The sequence below is a fragment of the Mustela putorius genome, unplaced genomic scaffold (assembly GCF_011764305.1).
Source record: "Mustela putorius furo isolate JIRA1106 unplaced genomic scaffold, ASM1176430v1.1 tig00000127_pilon_pilon_pilon, whole genome shotgun sequence".
Classification (NCBI taxonomy): domain Eukaryota; kingdom Metazoa; phylum Chordata; class Mammalia; order Carnivora; family Mustelidae; genus Mustela; species Mustela putorius.
Window position 1 is genome coordinate 11,640,701 of NW_025421288.1, and position 18,437 is coordinate 11,659,137.

The 18,437-nt window shown below is 66.3% G+C and overlaps 2 protein-coding genes across 6 annotated transcripts in view; one reads left to right on the forward strand and one right to left on the reverse strand.

The window, feature by feature from the left end:
- Positions 1-658: 658 nt before the first annotated feature.
- Positions 659-18,437, reverse strand: part of PC (pyruvate carboxylase) — a 93,691-nt gene continuing 75,912 nt past the window's right edge. For all 5 annotated transcript variants that reach the window (XM_004759461.3, XM_013059917.2, XM_004759462.3 and 2 more), the window contains 13 exons: positions 17,680-17,842; positions 15,224-15,406; positions 5,304-5,448; positions 4,882-4,971; positions 4,577-4,798; positions 3,945-4,101; positions 3,211-3,451; positions 2,848-3,097; positions 2,390-2,634; positions 2,126-2,305; positions 1,800-2,048; positions 1,371-1,511; positions 659-1,287 (listed from right to left, as the gene is read on the reverse strand). In XM_004759461.3, coding sequence (XP_004759518.1) covers positions 1,039-1,287; positions 1,371-1,511; positions 1,800-2,048; positions 2,126-2,305; positions 2,390-2,634; positions 2,848-3,097; positions 3,211-3,451; positions 3,945-4,101; positions 4,577-4,798; positions 4,882-4,971; positions 5,304-5,448; positions 15,224-15,406; positions 17,680-17,842 — 2,515 coding nt within the window. In that variant the 3' untranslated portion in view covers positions 659-1,038. The remainder of the gene's footprint in view (positions 1,288-1,370; positions 1,512-1,799; positions 2,049-2,125; positions 2,306-2,389; positions 2,635-2,847; positions 3,098-3,210; positions 3,452-3,944; positions 4,102-4,576; positions 4,799-4,881; positions 4,972-5,303; positions 5,449-15,223; positions 15,407-17,679; positions 17,843-18,437) is intronic.
- On the forward strand, positions 8,934-12,465 carry LRFN4 (leucine rich repeat and fibronectin type III domain containing 4). The gene is made up of 3 exons (XM_045065517.1): positions 8,934-9,245; positions 9,714-11,072; positions 11,629-12,465. The coding sequence occupies exons 2-3, from the start codon at positions 9,724-9,726 to the stop codon at positions 12,188-12,190; spliced, it is 1,911 nt and encodes a 636-aa protein (XP_044921452.1). The 5' UTR covers positions 8,934-9,245; positions 9,714-9,723; the 3' UTR covers positions 12,191-12,465.

The window sequence follows — 18,437 nt, forward strand, 5'->3', positions numbered from 1 at the left end:
CCAAAAGTACAGGGCTGTGCTCTACCCCTTGCTCATGTTCCTGCTCAGGAACTGCCCAGTGCCCCCCATGTCACCTCTCCTGTGGGCGCTCAGGATGGGCAGCCATGCAGTCGGTCTGCTGTCCCCCTGCAGGTGAGGGGTTCTCCTGGAGGCTTGGTTAGGGAACGGGCAGAATGAGATCCTGAGACTCCTGACCGCCCACTAACACCCTCCTGCCCATCTCCAGAGTTTGGTGCCTGTTTACATCTCAGCCTCAGCTAATGGGGTGGGAGGTTGGCTCTGATTTGAGGAAGTAAAGCACTCTAGTGGGGAAGCAAGGCCCCTGACAGATTGGGTCTGAACCCTCAGCCTCTTACTAGCTCTGGGATCTTCGATGAGTTATTTAACCTTCGTAGGACTCCGTTTCTCTTTCCATGAAACAGGACTGACTCACTGTGTTCATGGGTGTTGAGTGCTTAGAGCAGCAACCCTTCCCACAACTTCTTAGCACAACTACTCCTGTTTGGGGTGTAAACTGCAGGCACTCCGTGGTGGCTGAAGCCAAGGCTGCTGTTCTCTACCCTCCAAGGAGGAAGACACAACTGACCTGCCCGTGCCATGGGGAGTCCCAGCAGGCAGCTCTGTCCCTCTGCTGAGTGGCGCTGCACAGGACCCGGTATGGAGGGCAGGGGAAGCCAGTTTTATTGAGCAAAGTTCTCGGGACCTGGAGCCTAGGTCTCCTCCCAGGAGACAGGACCCCTAAACCTGCTCCCCCAGGTCTTCGGCCCACCTACACCACCACCTGTAATCTCCAACGAGGACAGGACCCTTGTTTGGCAAGAGATGACCATGTGAGCAGCTGTCCAGCAGGGAAGAGACAAGGCTGGAGGAGGGGAATGCGCCACAGCAGTGTGTCTCCTGCCACAAGCAGCTGAGGACAGGCGCTCCAGGGCTAGGCCTTTCTGCCCCCGGGCACTGTCTGGCCTGGGCCTGCCCTGGCAGCACAGTGTCTATGGAAGGCTTGGGGTGGGGATGGCCAGGCTGCCGACCTGGGGCAGATCACTCAATCTCCAGGATGAGGTCATCGCCCTCCAGTGTCATATCTGTGGTTACGTGGACCTTGCGGACAGTGCCCTCCATGGGGGACGTCACCACAGTCTCCATCTTCATGGCACTGAGCACACAGAGGGGCTGGCCCTTGGCCACCTTGGCCCCAGCTGCCACCTTGACGTCTATCACCTTCCCGGGCATAGGCGCCCCGATCTGGCCCTTCACGTCCTTCAGGGCCTTGGGATGGAAGTGCATCTCCTGCAGACGGGGCGGAGTGGGGGAGGCATGAGGCGCAGGCCCTCCCCGTCCCCACGCCCTGCCTGGCCCCGGAGGGACTATACCTTCATGGCCTGAGTGTCCTTGACCAGAATGGACCGCAGCTGTCCGTTGAGCTCAAAGAAGACCTGCCTCTGGCCGGCCCGGTTCAGGTCACTCACGGCGAGGGCTTTGATGTGCAGTGTCTTGCCCCGCTCCAGCTCCACCTACAGGGAGGGCGAGGAGGCTCAGAGCTGGCGGTGGGGGCAGCAAAACACACAGGCCTGGGCAGAGCAGCCCCCGGAGCCGGTCCCAGGCCAGTCCCCCAACCCTGGGCCTCGGCTCCTCACTTGCAAAGGCCTAGCCTCCTGGTCTCAAGGGTGCTTTGGGGACCTACAGCTTGTGAGGCGGGGCGACGGCCAAGCCAAAGCCTGGAGCTCTAGCTGTGCTGGTGCCCTTAGGGATTCAGGGGCAGGGGTCCTGGGGGGCAGTGTAGACAGGTGCCAGAGCCTGACCTCAAACTCCTCTGCAATTCTGGGTCCCTGCAGGAAGAGGCGGGTATTGAGGCTGTCCACGGGGCCAAAAGTAGCCGTGAAGTCCTTGAAGTGGGCAAAGACATCTGGATATATGGCCGCTGAGAGCACATCCTCTGGCGTCACCTCCTCCCCATGCCGCTCTATCAGCTCCTTCTCCAGCATCTGCAGATCCAGGGGTGGGAGGGAGGCTCCAGGCCGCCCCTCCACCCTTGGCAGGTCCTTTAGCACCTGGGGAGCAAAGCAGGGGGTCAGGTCTGATGCTTACACCCAGCCTCCCCCTCCCAGACTGTGCTGGTCCTTCCTACCTTAGAGCGAAAGGGCTCAGGGAACCCCCCGTGGGGAATGCCAATGTAGCCCTGCAGGAACTCTACCACGGAGCGGGGGAAGGACAGTTCTTCTGCCTGGGCTTCAGCCTCCGCCCGGCTCAGCCCATTCTGCACCATGAACTGGGCCAGGTCCCCCACGATCTTGGAGGACGGTGTCACCTGAAAAGAAAATCCCCTGGGTTAGGACACCTGGTGCCTTATGGATGCCCAGAAGCAGGGATAAGAACACTGGGGAAGGCTCACCTTGATGAGGTCGCCCAGCATCTGGTTGGCCTCTACATAGGCTTTCTTGACCTCCTTGAACTTGGAGCCAAGCCCCATGCTGTGGGCCTGGAAGTGCAGGTTGGTGTACTGGCCCCCTGGGATCTCGTTCTCGTATACGTCCGAATTGCCAGACTTCATGGTGGCCGTGCAGTCAAAGGCCGCGTACAGTCCCCGGGCCCCCTCCCAGTACTCACTGTAGTCAAACACACGCTCCAGAGGCACCCCTGCAGGGAGGCCGGGGAAACAGCCTAAGCTCCCAGCTTCTCTTCCCAGCACCCCGGGGCCAGCTCAGGTCCCAGCTCAGGTCCCAGCTCAGGTGTGGGGCACGGAAGGCAAGGTCAGGAACTAACATCTGGATTCTAGCACAGGCCAGACGCCACCAGGACTCTGAGGGCCACAGCTGGGAGGGGAGGGTCATGCACCCTCGCTGTTCCTACCTGTGTCCAGGGGAGTCCCTCGGGTGCAGGCCACCAGGGCCCCCATGCTGGGCTGGGACGTCATCCCGGACATGGAGTCAGCTGCCACATCCACCACATCGGCCCCAGCCTGGGCACAGGCCAGCATCGCTGCCACACCTGCCCCGGATGTGTCGTGGGTGTGGATGTGCAGCGGGAGGTCGGGGAACCGGTCCCTGAGGGAGCTGACCAGCATGGTGCAGGCCGCCGGCTTCAGCAGCCCCGCCATGTCCTGGGGCAAGGAGGAAAGAAAAGGCGGTAAGGAGGGGGCGAGGTGGGGTTGGGGGGGGCGGGTAAGGGCCTGGGGGGGGGGCCTGGGGAGTCCTGGGGCGGGGATCCAGGCACCTTGATGCACAGGATGTGGGTGCCGGCTCGCACCAGCTCTTCGGCCAAGCCCATGTAGTACTGTAGCGAGTACTTGGTGCGGCTGGGGTCGGCCACGTCCCCGGTGTAGGAGATGGCGGCCTCCACCACGCCGCCGGCACTGCCCGCGGCCTCCATGCCCAGGAGCAGATTGGGCATGTAGTTGAGGGAGTCAAACACCCGGAAGACGTCCATGCCGTTCTCCTTGGCCACCTCACAGAACCTGAGTGGGCAGGAGAGCCCGAGGGTCAGCCCCACCTCATGGCCCGCCGCACCTCCCGCTCCGGCTCTGGCCTGGCAGGGGGAGGGGCACCCACCGAGCCAGTGTGGGGGGGGGTTGCCGCCCTGGGGTGGACAAGGCCTTTTCTGGGGTAGCCTGGGCTGGGCAGGGTCACCCCGGAGGCACGGGGCCCCCCAGAGCTGTCCTGCCCAGGTCAGAAGACAGCGGGCCAGCCCCCCGCGGGAGTGACGGTCTGAGCAAGAGAGCGGGCACCGAGCGAGCACTCGCTCCCGCGAGTTTTTAGTCCTTCCAGTTCTCCAAGCGTCAATTCTACACTCCACAAGATGCCAGATGGCAGCCCTCGCTGGCCCTCGCTGGGGACAGCTAGGAGGCTCAGCGCCAAGCCCCCTGCGGGGAGCACAGGCCATCGCAGTGTGGCGCGGCACCCGCAGGGTCACGCGCCAGTGTCTGCCCGCGCCCCTGACCCCAGGCTCACTTGAAGACCACGTTGTCGGGGTAGTTGGTGTAGCCCACGGCGTTGGCCCCCCGCAGCAGCATCTGGAACGGGATGTTGGGGATGAGCTCCCGGAGCTCCTGAAGCCGCCGCCAGGGACACTCGTACAGGAAGCGCATGGCAACATCAAACGTGGCTCCTGCGCGGGGACCGAGAGGCCCAGGTCAGCCGCTCACTCCCCTGGGACTCCACCACACCCTGCAGCTCCGCGGCCCGAGCCCCCGGCCCGCACAGCCATCCCGCACGCCTTCCGGACCCCCCCCCACCCCCGTTCCCGCCCCAGCCCCGGCCCCAGCCCTTGCAGACTTTTCCCTTTGCGGCTCCCAGGGTAGCTCAGATCAGTGTCCTCTGCGCCCCCTTTCACAGCCCTGCGGCCAGTTCTCTGTGCGGGGACGAGCAAGCTGGTGGCTCCTCCCTGTCTTTGAGCTACTGGGGTCTCAGCTCTGTGAGGCGTGTCCGGAGCGGGCACCAGTCGCTGCTGAACAAATGAACACACGCCTCGCGCACCCCCCACTGATTTCCTCGGTGTGAACGTCTCTAGCTTCCGGAGTGGCCACACTGATACCCGATTCCTTCCGGGGGCTGCCCCGGCCTCCAGCCCTCCCCCGGCCTACCTCCCCAGTTCTCTATGCTGAAGAGGTTGCTGAAGTTGTGGGCGACGTAGGGGGAAATCTTTTTGAGATCGTGGGTTCGCACGCGAGTGGCCAGCAGGGACTGGTGGGCATCCCGGAAGGTCGTGTCCATCAGCAGCAGCCCCTGGTGGTTCCGCACGGCCCGAGCAAAGCCCTCCGGCCCCTCCCGCAGCAGGATGTCTCGGAAACCGGCCGGGGGCGGGCCTAGGGCAGACCGGGGTGTCAGCAGCTGTCCCACAGGCAGCCACCTCCTGTCTCCCCGAGTTGGCACAATGAATCTCACCTACCTATGGGCACCGCGGGGACAAGAGGGTCCGTGGGGCTGGGGCTGGCCTTGACGGGGATTGGGGTGCTTGGGCCGTTCACCATGACATGACCTAGGGAGGGAGGAAGTGGTGGGATGAGGCCAGGCGGGGGAGAGTCCCACAGGAGGGCAGAAGTGACAGCGGACGGGCCTGGGGATGATGGCTCCTCCCGGACCCCCAGGCCTCTCCAAAGCCAGGGCCTCCTGGATCCACGCAGTGGGGACCTACTGACGGCCGCACGGACGGAAAACGGGGCATCTCCGAGATCCGGAGCAAGGAAGGAGGTGGGCAAGGTGGGAGGGTGAAGCCAAGGAGGGCGGGGCCGCGGGGGCTGGGACTCTTCTAGGCAGGGGGTCAGGAGCAAGGCCTCTGGGAGGGGAGAGCAGGGCAGTCCGGGGTCAGACCGAGGTAGTGCAGCAGCTTCTGAGCCCGGTTCTGCGCAGGCCGCAGCTGGAACAGGTCCGGGTTCTCGTCGATGAACTGGGTGTCCACGGTGCCCGCCAGGAACTGCTGGTTGTTGAGCACGTTCTGCAGGAAGGGGATGTTGGTCTGCAGGACAGAGGGGGGAGCGTCACCATGTAGCACCATTGGGGAAGAGGCGGCCGAAGGTGCCAGCCACCCTGGGCCAGCAGAGCCCCCCTGCCACCCTGTCCCCCAGGATACTAGGCTGAGGTCTGAGGCCTCCCTGTGGGATGACACTGTCCCATCTCACCAACCCCCTATCCTGGCAAAGTGCCCTGAGTGTCAGAGGGCTGAGCCTACCCCCCCCCGCCCGCCCAACCGTGCTCCCCCCAGAACAGGTGCTGAATCACTTCTTCCTTCCTCAGTGATCTGGAAGTTCGTTCCTCCCTTCCACACAGCCCAGGAAACGGGTCAGGCCTTTCCCACAACCCTGCGACACACGGCAGCCATGCTCCCCTTCCCAGCCATGCTTCTTGACAGATGTCCCTACGCCCCCCACCCCCAACAGCCGTACTCGGGCGGCCTCAGCTCCATCGCGGCGGCCAACTCCTACGGCCCTCTCCCACCTGGGCACTGTTGCCCTGGGCTTCCAAGACCTCCTGCTCTCCTCCTCCCCAGTCCCCACTGGGGGCTCCTCTCACCCCTGCAGGATGGAGTTCTCAGAGCTGTCACTGGGCCTCTTCTCCTCACACAGCACATTCTCCCCGGGTGCCTCATCCTGGACTTCCAGCTCCTGAGCCAAGACCCTAAAGTGGAAATGCCTCCTGGGCACCTCTCCTTGTGCGGCCCTCACACAAGCTCACCATGTCTGAAGTCCGCTTCCCTCGCCCGCCGTCCTCTGCCTTCTGCTGGGTGCTCACTGTCCACCCCGTCACCCCAACCTACGCTCCATCACGCCCAGCAGCCACTCGTGTGTCACTGGCCAGGCCAGATGGTTCTACCATGGTCACCTCTAGACTCTATGAGCCCTGGTCTCCAGACATGTCATCTGCCAGGCTTCAAAGTCACGGCCCCCTCCAGCCACACCGGAGTCGCCTCGTGAGCTCTCATGCCGCCACACCTCTGCACCTGCCTGGTAGGCTCTTCCAGGAAGTCTGAACTTGAAGGCCTCTGGCGGTACCTCCCCCTCTCTAGCCGGCTTCCGTGGGATCAGCTGTTGCAAAGTGCCTCCTGGGCGTCAGCTTTCGCTTGTCTGCGCTCTTCCTACACCTGCGAGCCCTGGGAGCGTTCTGGGGCAGGGCTGCTGCAGGACGTGCCTGTGTCCGCCTGCTTTGTGCCCAAGGGCCCTCTTTTTCTTCTTCTTTTTTTTTTTTTTTTTAATTTTATTTATTTGACTGAGAGAGAAGGAAAGGGAACACAAGCAGGGGAAGTGGGGAAGGGAGAAGCAGGCTCCCCACTGAGCGGGGAGCCTCAGGCGGGGCTTAATCCCAGGACCTTGAGATCATGACCTGAGCCAAAGGCAGACGCTTAACCCATGGAGCCACCCTCCCCCTGCCCCTCATTAAACTACTAGGTGGCAGCTTCAAGCTGAAGTCGGGCAAGTCCAACCCAGAGGCCCCATGGTGGCCTGGAAGCCAGCACGGAGACATGTCCCATGACTGCGCCACCTCCTGGGTGGAATTCGAGCATGCACTGCCTGTGACCACAGGCAGTCACTTCAGATAAGGTATCTCTCTGTGTCATCCACTCATCATCTCTGTCGGCAACTTCAACAGGGACTCATGCTTCTGGGCTCTGCTGCTACTCCGAGAAGTTTTACCTGTCACCCCCTCCACCCTGGGCTCCTAAAGCCTGAAAGTCCAGACGGAAAGGGTGCCTCCTCCAAAGTCACTGCGGAGTGGGACTCCGCCAACATTGCTTCATGCCTCTCTGGTGCGACAGATCGCTATCTGTCCCTGAGACTAGTCCCTGCCCCTCCTAAAGAGATGGAGCTTTTCATCCGGCCCAAGGCACAGCATGTGAGAAGATACAAGCAGCGAAGCCATCTAACGAACCTAGAACCACATGCGGGTAAGAGGGATTCTCAGAGGCCTCTCCTGGTCCACCCTCCGTTCCCCATGTGTAGACTCCTCCCCCTTGGAGATTTTGTGGGGGATCAGCCATCCCTCTGAACGGTGAGCTCAATGCGGGCACAGCCAGGACCATCCGTTCCTGATGTACCCCTACTCTCAGCACAGAGCGGCTTGTGGCGGATGCCAGCAGACTGTTCCACGGGAATGACAACTCTCCGGGAGGTGAAGGGAGGAGCTACCCCCACTGCTGGGCGCCAGAGTGGCCCCGGGCTAGACTCCAGTGCCTGCCTTCTGCAAACGCAACAGCTGAGGCCCTGGGAGCAGCAATGGTCAGGAAAAGCTTCCAGCTGCCAGGCAGCTGCGCCCCTCAAAGGCGACATCTCTCCTCTCGGCCCCACGACGCACGTGGGGACGTGTCATTCATACCCCTTGGCCAAAACCAGTGAAGTGTTTTCAGCGGTTCAATAACTTGCCTAAGGTTACCTGCTGCACGGGGCAGAATCGGAATTCCGTTTCCCAGGGGTCCTGGCCCCCCCAGTCCCTAGGAATCACGTCTGGAGGGAAGGGGCAGGGGCGCAGGTGGGGGTGTCCGGGGAGCCTGAGGACTAGGAGCTACCTGGAGAAGTGGCGACTCGCTTCCCGGAGGACCAGAGCGCGCTGGCTGGCTCCGAGCACTCGGCGCGCCCACGGGAGCCCCGGCCCTCGCAGGGAGGAAGCCGGGAACCCTCCTCCCACCGCACCCCCCGGCCGGGAGCCCCTTCTTAGCCCAGAGGAGCTCACCCCCGGGCGGCCTCCCAGCCGCACAGCCTGACCGGGGGAGGGGCCGCGGGCTCGGCGAGGACCAGCGACGCGCGGCTGCGAACGGCGTGCTGCCGCCGGCCTGCTGGGAAGCGGCGCCGCGCCGACCAATCGGGCCGGAGGCGGAGACCGGTTGGCTCCCGAGCGTGCCGGGCGGGGCGGCGAGGCCGGGCGGGGGAGCGAGGGGCGGGGCGCGGCACCAGCCGGGAGGCCGAGCCCTCTCCGCCCCACCCCGCAGCCGGCCTGCCGGGGGCGTCGCCCCAGCCCCTCACCGCCCCCCCCCCACCCCAGGCCCCGTGCCTGTTGGGGACCCTCCACGTGACTCGGTGATGCAGAACGGTTATGACCTTCAGCGTGTGTCTGTGAGGGTCCCAACAACAGTGCGGGTTTGCGCCCGGCCCTGCCTGTGGGTGCGGGGACGTGTGGGTGTGTGGGCATGTGTGGGTGTGTTGGGGAGGGTGCCCGGCGACATGTGACAAAGGCTCCCGTCTCTGGGAGATGGTGAAGGGGCCCGCGAGCCGGCGCTTTGTCTGGCTGTCTGCGGAGTGACGGCTGGCGCGGCGGCGGCGGGCGCCCGTGCGGTGCAGGATGCCGGGGCGCCAGGGTGGCCGGGGGCGCGCGCGCCTGTGCCAGGGTGAGTGCGCTGCGGCAGCGCCGGGGGACTGTGCGGCGGGCCCGCGCCAGCCCGGGCCTCGGGCGTGACCGGGAGCCACCCGTGGGCGCTGCAGTGGCCGCGTGTCCCCGTGACCTCAGGAGCCAGCCGGCCCGGGTGGATCCCCGTGCGCCCCTCCCTGTCCGCCCTCCACGTGCGTGTCCGCGGAGCGCGTGCTCGCCGGCGCGCACCCGCCTGCCTGTCGCTGCCGCCGCCGCCGCCGCCGCCGCGAGCCGCCGGGAAAAGGTGCCGGGAACCGAGAGAGCCGGGGCCGCGGGCCCGAGCGCCATGGGCAGGAGGGCGCGCGGCGGGCGGCCGGTCAGCCCCGGGCCTCGCCCCCGCGGGAGAGCCGCCTGGAGTCGGCGGGGGCTGGCCAGGCCCACGGGGAGGCCGGCCCGCGCCCCTTGAGCTACAGACACCAGGTGAGGGGGCCGCGGGGCACGGCAGCGGTAGCTGGCCAGGGAGGGGCGACGGGCCACGGGAGGGGCTGGGGGGGGGCGCCTTCTCTGGCGGGGGAGGGGATGGCGCGGAGGGAGGGGGCTGGCGGTTCCTGGAGACGCAGAGAAAGGAAGTTCCGGGACCCTCCCTGCTCTAGTGCCCACCTCCGCTTCCTGCCTCATGCTGCACCTTGTCCCCAGAGCCAGGACCCCCCTACCCGCTTGGGAAATGTGACCTTTATTCCGGGGGGGCCTGGCCCTGCAGGCCCCAGCCTTCTTTCTGCCCCTGGGGGAGGGGGAGAGTCCTGGGGCCTCTGGCCCTGACGCCACCCCCCCACACACACACACATACCCAGGCCAGGCTCTGGAAGCTGGCCCTTGAGACTGGGCGGTGGGCACAGGGGGCACCTGCACCTGCCCCACCTGTGCCTGGGCTCCGGCCCTTCCCTGCAGGGCGCTCACCATGGCCCCGCCACTCCTGCTGCTGCTGCTGGCCAGCGGAGCGGCCGCCTGCCCACTGCCCTGTGTCTGCCAGAACCTGTCTGAGTCGCTCAGCACCCTCTGTGCCCACCGAGGCCTGCTGTTTGTGCCACCCAACGTGGACCGGCGCACAGTGGAGTTGCGGCTGGCGGACAACTTCATCCAGGCCTTGGGGCCGCCAGACTTCCGAAACATGACGGGGCTGGTGGACCTGACACTGTCCCGGAACGCCATCACCCGCATCGGGGCCCGCGCTTTCGGGGACCTGGAGAGCCTGCGCTCCCTGCACCTGGATGGCAACAGGCTGGTGGAGCTGGGCTCCGGCAGCCTCCGCGGCCCCGTCAACCTGCAGCACCTCATCCTCAGCGGCAACCAGCTGGGCCGCATCTCTCCTGGGGCCTTCGACGACTTCCTGGACAGCCTAGAAGACCTGGACCTGTCCTACAACAACCTGCGGCAGGTGCCCTGGGCGGGCATCGGCGCCATGCCCGCGCTGCACACCCTCAACCTGGACCACAACCTCATCGACGCGCTGCCCCCGGGCGCCTTCGCCCAGCTCAGCCAGCTCTCCCGCCTCGACCTCACGTCCAACCGCCTGGCCACGCTGGCCCCCGACCCGCTCTTCTCCCGGGGCCGCGACGCCGAGGCCTCGCCCGCCCCCCTGGTGCTGAGCTTCAGTGGGAACCCCCTGCACTGCAACTGCGAGCTGCTGTGGCTGCGGCGGCTGGCGCGGCCCGACGACCTGGAGACGTGCGCCTCCCCGCCGGGCCTGGCCGGCCGCTACTTCTGGGCCGTGCCCGAGGGCGAGTTCTCCTGTGAGCCCCCGCTCATCGCGCGCCACACGCAGCGCCTCTGGGTGCTGGAGGGCCAGCGGGCCACGCTGCGGTGCCGGGCCCTCGGCGACCCCGCGCCCACTATGCACTGGGTCGGCCCTGACGACCGGCTGGTTGGCAACTCCTCCAGAGCCCGGGCTTTCCCCAATGGGACCCTGGAGATCGGAGTGACGGGCTCCGGGGATGCAGGGGGCTACACCTGCATTGCTACCAACCCTGCCGGAGAGGCCACAGCCCGGGTCGAGCTCCGCGTGCTGGCCCTGCCCCACGGCGGGAACGGCAGCGCGGAGGGGGGCCGACCGGGGCCCTCGGACATTGCTGCCTCGGCCCGCACCGCCGCTGAGGGCGAGGGGACACTAGAGTCTGAGCCAGCTGTGCAGGTGACGGAGGTGACTGCGACCTCAGGGCTGGTGAGCTGGGGGCCGGGGCGGCCTGCAGACCCCGTGTGGATGTTCCAGATCCAGTACAACAGCAGTGAGGACGAGACCCTCATCTACCGGTGAGGGTGCGGCCCGCAGCCCCCGCATGGCTCCCTACGGCCCTCAGAGCCCCCCTCTAGCCCTCCCAGACTTGGCCACTTCCACACACCCCTCCTCAGCTTCTGAGCTCCCTGCAGAGAGGGGGCGGCGGAGGGCAGGCACCAGGGAGAGGTGGGAAGTGCCCCATGGGGTCCTCAGTCCAGGCCTCTTGGCGTTTGGTCTCTGTGCAGAGGCGCACAACCCTGGGCCGCGCGCACCGCCTTCTTTCTGGCCCTGGCCACGTGCCACGTGCCTCCACACCGCCTCCCCCGCTTGCCCTGGGCTTGTGCATCCACACACTCGCCCGTCCAGCCCCGTGCTCTGTCCCCAGCTGCACACACTCATGCCTGTCTTGGCTTCTCGGCCTTCTGGAGTAAACCGAGGCCCAGGTGGTCCCAGGGGAAGGGAGTGTTCCCAGGTGGGAGCTGGGAGCCGGGGGTGAGGGTGGGGGCGGGTGCCGTGGGGGCGGGTGCCGAGGGGGCGGGGGCTGGGGTCAGAGCCCGGACCTAGGCTCTGACCACCCACCCCTGCCCACAGGATTGTCCCGGCCTCCAGCCACCACTTCCTGCTGAAGCACCTCGTCCCCGGTGCCGACTATGACCTCTGCCTGCTGGCCCTGTCACCTGCCGCTGGGCCTTCCGACCTCACAGCCACTAGGCTGCTGGGCTGTGCCCACTTCTCCACGCTGCCGGCTGCACCCCTGTGCCACGCCCTGCAGGCCCACGTGCTGGGCGGGACCCTGACCGTGGCCGTGGGGGGTGTGCTGGTGGCTGCCTTACTGGTCTTCACTGTGGCCTTGCTGGTTCGGGGCCGGGGGGCCGGGAACGGCCGCCTCCCCCTCAAGCTCAGCCACGTCCAATCCCAGACCAATGGAGGCCCCAGCCCCACGCCCAAGGCCCACCCACCGCGGAGCCCACCACCGAGGCCGCAACGCAGCTGCTCCCTGGACCTGGGAGACGCCGGCGGGTGCTACGGTTACGCCAGGCGCCTTGGAGGGGCCTGGGCCCGGAGGAGCCACTCTGTGCATGGGGGGCTGCTCGGGGCAGGGTGCCGGGGGGTGGGGGGCAGCACGGAGCAGCTGGAGGAGAGTGTGGTGTGAGGGGAAGGGAGTGAGCCCGGGGTGGGCCGGGGAAGGGGCACAGAGCCTGGGACCGGCAGCCGCTGGGCCCGGTGGGTCAGCACGGCCTGGGAGTCCCTCCTGATTTTACCCTTGGTACCTCAGGCCTCCTTTGTACTTGGCAGGACAAGGGGCCCTTGCCCCAGTTCTGGCCTCCAGGCCCGCATTCCTCTGACGGGTGCTCACAGCCGCCGAGGCAGGGCTGCAGCCACCAAGCAGGAGTCTTGTTTTTCTTTATAATAAAATTGTTGCGTACACCTCCGTGCTAGCCTTGTCTTGTCCTGCTAGGCTCCCTGACAGGGGAGGGGGACAGGTGGGCCAGTAGACACCCCCAAACAAGACAGGGTCAGGTTCAGGGCCACTAGCCCCATGGAGGTGACCCAAAGAGCTCAGGGTGCCCTTGGCCTTGCCCAACAGCAGGTGCTTGGGGCTGGCGCCTCCTGTCCCAGGTGAACCAGACCGGCCCCTCGAGAAGGGAAGGGGCTGTGCTGGAGCCCTCTGGGCCCGGTGCCTGCACCTCTAAGTGCAGAGAGCACCCCTTCCTGGCACGACATGGGCAAGATGGGACGGCCTCGTGGAAGCACGGACGCTGGGCAGCACAGAGGGCCACGGGCACGAGGGCCACGGCACCGCCCTTCAGTGCGAAGGGACCTTTGGCTGGCAACACTCCAACTCTGTATAAAGTTCCCATGGCTTCCACTGGAGACCGCCTCACCACTTCCCAGGGCAGCTTCTGGATTTGTACCCTGTTACCCCAGAAGGACTGGAAAGGCTTACAATTCCACTGCTTTGGTATCAGCCCAAGACCTGGAAGGTTCATCAGTCCTAGAGGTCCTGAGCACCAGCTGCTCCACTGGTTTCCCCCCCACCCTGCTTCTTCCCGAGGCTTCGCTCTAGGCTTGTCTGGAAAGCCTGAGTCAAATGGTTGCTGGACACTGGAGCGGCAGACGCTGGGATGAGGGGGCACTGCCCTGCTTTTGTTCCCCACCCCGACAAGCTGCAGTCCGGGGGGCGCGGCTGGGCCCTGCTCTAACTCCCCTTGACCAAGACCCCTGCCGGCCTCTGGCCGTGGGCACAATCCCGGCTCCCAAGTGTCAGCTGGGAGGATCCGATGCTCCAGACACGAAAGACAGTGGACATGGGGCTCTCCACGGCGCTTGGCCCCCCCAGACGCTTTAAGAACATGAGATGCCTGAGCGCCAGCGCAGATGGCAGACACCGGCACCCCACAGCCCGTGATGCGGCCCAGACCACAGTGGCCGCCACACCTGTGCCAAGGAGCACATAGTGCCCGTGTGTGAGGCCTGCCGGGTTCCAGCGGGCAGCCCGCGGAGAGCTGGACGACGGGCATGTGCGCGCACACGTGGGCCGCCAAGCCCCCACCCCGGCGTGTCTGCAGTTCACACACACGTGAGCCCGGACATGGCCCAGGGGAGATCCCGGTTTAAATAAATGAAAAGGTCCTCCGCGGAACAGCACGAGAACAGGAACCCTCCAAGGGGCCGTGGGGAGAAGGCGGAGGCGGCCCGGGACTGAGGGGAGGGGGGCCTGGGGTGTGCCGGGCAAGGAGCTGCCGGGCGTGGACGGCTCTCGATGTGGCAGGAGCCCATAGCCTCGCTGGGGTGCACATCTGGGGAGGACTCTGGTGCCCCAAGGAACCAGAAACATACGTCCCACAGCTGGCCTTCCCACCTTCCTCCTGGTGAGCCCCGGGACCCCTGCCTCCCTTCTCTGCCCTCAGCGCCCTCGGGCAGGAGGTCCTCGTGAGCCTGCCAGGCTGGGGGACGGGGAGGGTCCGATGACCTGGGCACACAAGCGTAGGGACCAGCGGTAAGGACAACAGGCCAACGAGGGCAGGCGGGTGAAGGGTGGGGTAGTCGGGCCCCATACAAGGGTCATGGCACATCCTGGCCCCCAGAGCTTCCCCAGGACACCATGCTGGCAACATCAAGGCCCCTAGGGAGGACGTCACAACACATCTCTGTGTGCGCAGGAACCCCCAGACCAGGAGCCCGGAGGCTTCCCACGGGAGAGCACCGAGACCCCAACACTTGGGGAACGGCCACCGCGTCTGAGGTGGGCCACCGGCCTGAGGGGAGACGGCTGACCCCCCACTGGCTCTGCAGGTCCCCTGCCTCCCTCCTCCCCTCTCAAGTGCTTTTTCAACAGGCTTCTGCAGCCACTGGAGCCCGTGCCAGGACACATGAGAGCCGCGCCGGTGCGTGCAAGGCCGGGCCCCGGGCACGGCGAGAGGACAGAGGGGCTGGGCGGCACAGTCCGCTGCGGCGGGACCCTGCTCCCGGCCCTCATGCCGCAGGGCCTCTGCAGACAGCCCCTGGCCCGGGGATGCCCACGGATACGCAGGCAGAGCCGGCCTCCGGGACAGGACAGCATGCGCCTGTGGTTTCATCTCCGGCTACAGACACAGGGAACCAAGAAGCCATCGAGGATGTCAGGTCCCTGCCTGGCAGCTGGGCCCCGTGCCTCCCCCCGGCCTCCCTCAGACCTCCGGCTGCAGCCTCCTCCCCTGGCTGTCCCAAAGGCACCCGACATGACACCCACGTGCCAGGCCAGGGGACAGGGCAAGGAGGGCCGGCGGGGGGCTCACTTTATGCCAAGGGACCTTTTCCGCACGGGCTGTGCTCTCTCACCCAGGGTCTTCCTGGGACTCAGAACTACCTGGCAAGCGTGTTCAGAATGCAGGCTCTGGGCCCCCCACCCCAACCGATGAGATCAGAATTTCCAGACGGGAGACCCGTGATCTGCTGACCGAAAAGCCTCCAGGTGATCTCCCCTAAGAAGGACAAGCAGGAGCATGGGGCTCCCCGGAGCAAGACTCCCGGCTCTGGCCGAGGGCCCCGAGCACCCGAGCACCCAAGGAGCCCAGGCCCACTCCCAGGGTGGCGGAGGGGCCCAGCCCCAACAGAGCAGCCAGGAGAGTCGCCGTGCGGCCAAGGGGCAGGCCTAGGGCGGGACTGAGCACTTGGAAGGCAGGCAGAGCCGACGGCCTCTCACCTTTACACCTCGGACCCGGAACTCGGCAAGGGCTCTGCTCATCTTGGTGGCAGCCGTAGGGTGATCTTTGCCGTGCGCGATGACTTTGACGAGCAGGGAGTCGTAGTGCGGGGAGATGACAGCCCCTTGGAAGGCCGACGCGTTATCCAGGCGGATGCCCATGCCCTCTCCGCTCCGGAACACCTGTGGACGGGGGCGGGCAGAGTCAGGAACCGGGTCGGGAGCGGGAGTCCGGATGCGGCCCCCAGTCCAGGCTGGACGTGTGCGGGTGGGGCCGGGCGCCAGGCCTAGCACAAGGGGCGCCAGCTCTGGCTGGGGCAGTTCTGCCTCATTCCCACCAGTGAAGCCCGGGGCATCCCACCTTCTCTGGCTGCCACATGGTCACCGCATCCTTCCCCTGAGAGAAGCTGGCAGGGGAGGAGGCGAGAAAAGGCGCAGGGGAGGACCCACCCGGCCAGCGCCAGGCCCGCGCGCCCCGAGCCCAGGGCGGATGCAGAGCTCCGCAGAGCACAGAGAGGGGCCCTGGGCAGGCCGCAGCCGGATGCCCTGACCTTCCTCCCGTCTGCATGACCAACCCTCCTGCCTCTTAGGCTCACTGATCCCATGGACATCTGTGCCCACCACGTGCCAGGCACCGAGGTGAGCAGTTAAAAGAGGACCCGTGATCCCAGGGGCTCCCAGGCTGCTGGGCACGGGCGGACGAACAAGGAACTCGGACTGGTGATGGGGACGTCGCCGGACACGAGCAGGACAGGGAGGGAAGGCAGGCCAAGGGGTTTGAACATACGCTGTGAAGCGACGGGGAAGCCCTCAGTGTCCCCCCACTTTCCCTTCCTTCCAAGAGGGGAGAATGGGAGGGGGAGGGCGCAGAGGCAGGGGAGATGCGGCGAGCGGGGAGCAGGGCCGGCCCCGGGGCTCTCAGGAGAGCAGGTCCGGCCCGCGCGCTCCGAGAGGGAAGCAGGGCAGAGCGGTGCGGGTCCTGCAGCCGACTCGCGGGGGCGGGCGGGGGTTCCAAGTCCACGGCTGGATGGGACAGGGCCCCGGGGGACAGAGGTTTAGCGTGTCTGGGGTAACAGGTACAGACACGAACACCCGTGACGGGGCCCGGGGTGAGTCCCGGCAGGGAGAGCCCACACCCGGGCCAGGGGACCCCCGTGAGGCACGGGGAGGGGGGACAGGGAGCGGGGGGGACGGCCCAGGGCATGGGACACCCACTGCACCAGGGTTCTGCTTCTAAGGGACACAGGCCTGTGTTCGATAAAAAGGAACTTAATAAAATATTTAAGGGCGAACACTCAGCTGTGAGCAGGAACTGTCAGCTAAAAATATTCTGTGGTAAACCAGGCTCCGAGGAGCCAGAACGTGGAAATGGAGGTGGAGGAAGGCCACGGGGCGTCGCAGGGCTGCCCCTTCCCCACTGAGGGCAGACAAGTCAGGGCCCCTGCTGGACAGCATTCCGGCCTTCAGGCGGGCCCCCACCTACAGGCTTCGACTGTTCCAGAAATGGAATTCCAGTGGCAGCTCTGCCTCAAGCCTCCCGGCTCCGCAACTGTCAGAATCCAGCTCTCCTGTTCCCTCCCCGCATCACTTGTTTCTCAGAAGCCTAGTATCCGCCTCCAAATCAGCCTGGCCCTCTCCCCGGGCCAGAACCTGAGCTCTCGCACAGTCCTGCTCCCTCAGAGGCTCCAAGCAGATGGGGAGGTGGTAAAGCAGCAGAGCTGGCAGCAGTGCTGCTGAAGGTTCCGGAACATTCTCAGCCAACGTGAGCGAGAGGACCAGGGACGTACACCCCGCAGCTCAGAGGGTGCCTGCCCCGGGCCGGCGCAGGGATGTGAGTGCGGGGGGGAGGGGGAGGGAGAGATGTCTGTGCTGAGGAGGGGGGAGCACAGCAGACACTCCCGGGGACAGAGGCACAGCAGGGCCCACCCCCACGTCTGCCCACTCAGCCCCTGGCGCCCCGAGGCAGCCTCCTCCCTGCCCTCCACCATCTCCCTGGCTCCCCCCTTGATCCCTACTAGGCCCCTTGTTCAGCCGGGCCCTTCCACTGGCACATCCGGGCCCCGGTCCTTTGCCCCAGCCCCCGGGGCCTGCCTGGCCGACCACACTCCCTCGGACCGAAGGCAGGAGGGAGGCCGCTGCTCTGTCCGTGGGATCTCGCAAGAAGCTGAAGTCAAGGGCCTGGGCTTCGTTTCTGGGGACCCTGCATTTGGCTCCACCCACTGGTCTGCTCCCCGGTCCACGGGACTCCCCCGGTGTCTTCGCCTGTGCTCCCGGCCGTCTCCCCCGGAACGCTCTCTCCCTGACCCTTGGACCAAGCCCGGCTCCGGTCTACCCTCGGCCGGCCCCGGCCAACCCTGGCCAACCCCGGCAAGGGTGCTCGTGCCCGGCCAGGCCCACAGGAGGGTCTCTCTGCCCCGACAGAGACCAGGGTGTGCGCCATGGGCAGGCGGGCGTACCTCGATGCGGCCAGTGTCCGGCTGGAAGCTGCGCGCGGGGTCCTCCGTGGTGACCCGGCACTGGATGGCGCAGCCATTGATCCGGATGTTCTCCTGCCGCAGGCCCAGGTCGGGCAGGCTCCGGCCCTCGGCCACGTGGATCTGGGCGTGGACCAGGTCCACACTGCAGGGAGGTGCAGAGCGTGAGGCAGGGGATGGACGGGGAGAAAGGTCCCCACCCGTCTGCGGACCCTTCACCGGCCTGGGTGGCAGGCTCCCTCCAGCCAGACCAGCATCCCCTGCCCCTGGCCCAGGGGACAGAAGTCCAGGCAGCTGGAACAAGGACCGGCGGCCGGGGAGGGCTCCGCTGAAGCGTCTGCGTCGGCCTGCCCGCGTCGGCCTGCCCCGGAGCTCGCCACCCAACGCCCCCTCGCCACGCCCCGCCCTACTGCCTGCCCAGGGCCCTTCTGTCCTCCGGCCTCCCCCAAGCCCTCCCTTGATCAAGCCGGACTTGAAGCCTCAGACACTCCACACGGAGAGCCGTGTGCACTACACCCTGAGAGAGGCGGGGGCTGTGAGTGCGGGGCTGGCTGACAGGGGAACGACGGGCTGTTGGGAGGGTCCGTGAGGGGCTGCGCAGCTGTGAGGATGCCGCCGTCCTCCTGCGATCCGGGCCTCGGCCGCACCTACACCCCAGACCGCACCCCATGGAAGACCTCAACCTCAGTGCACAGAACTCTCCTAATGTGTATGATTTATAAGCTTGGCCTCACGGACTG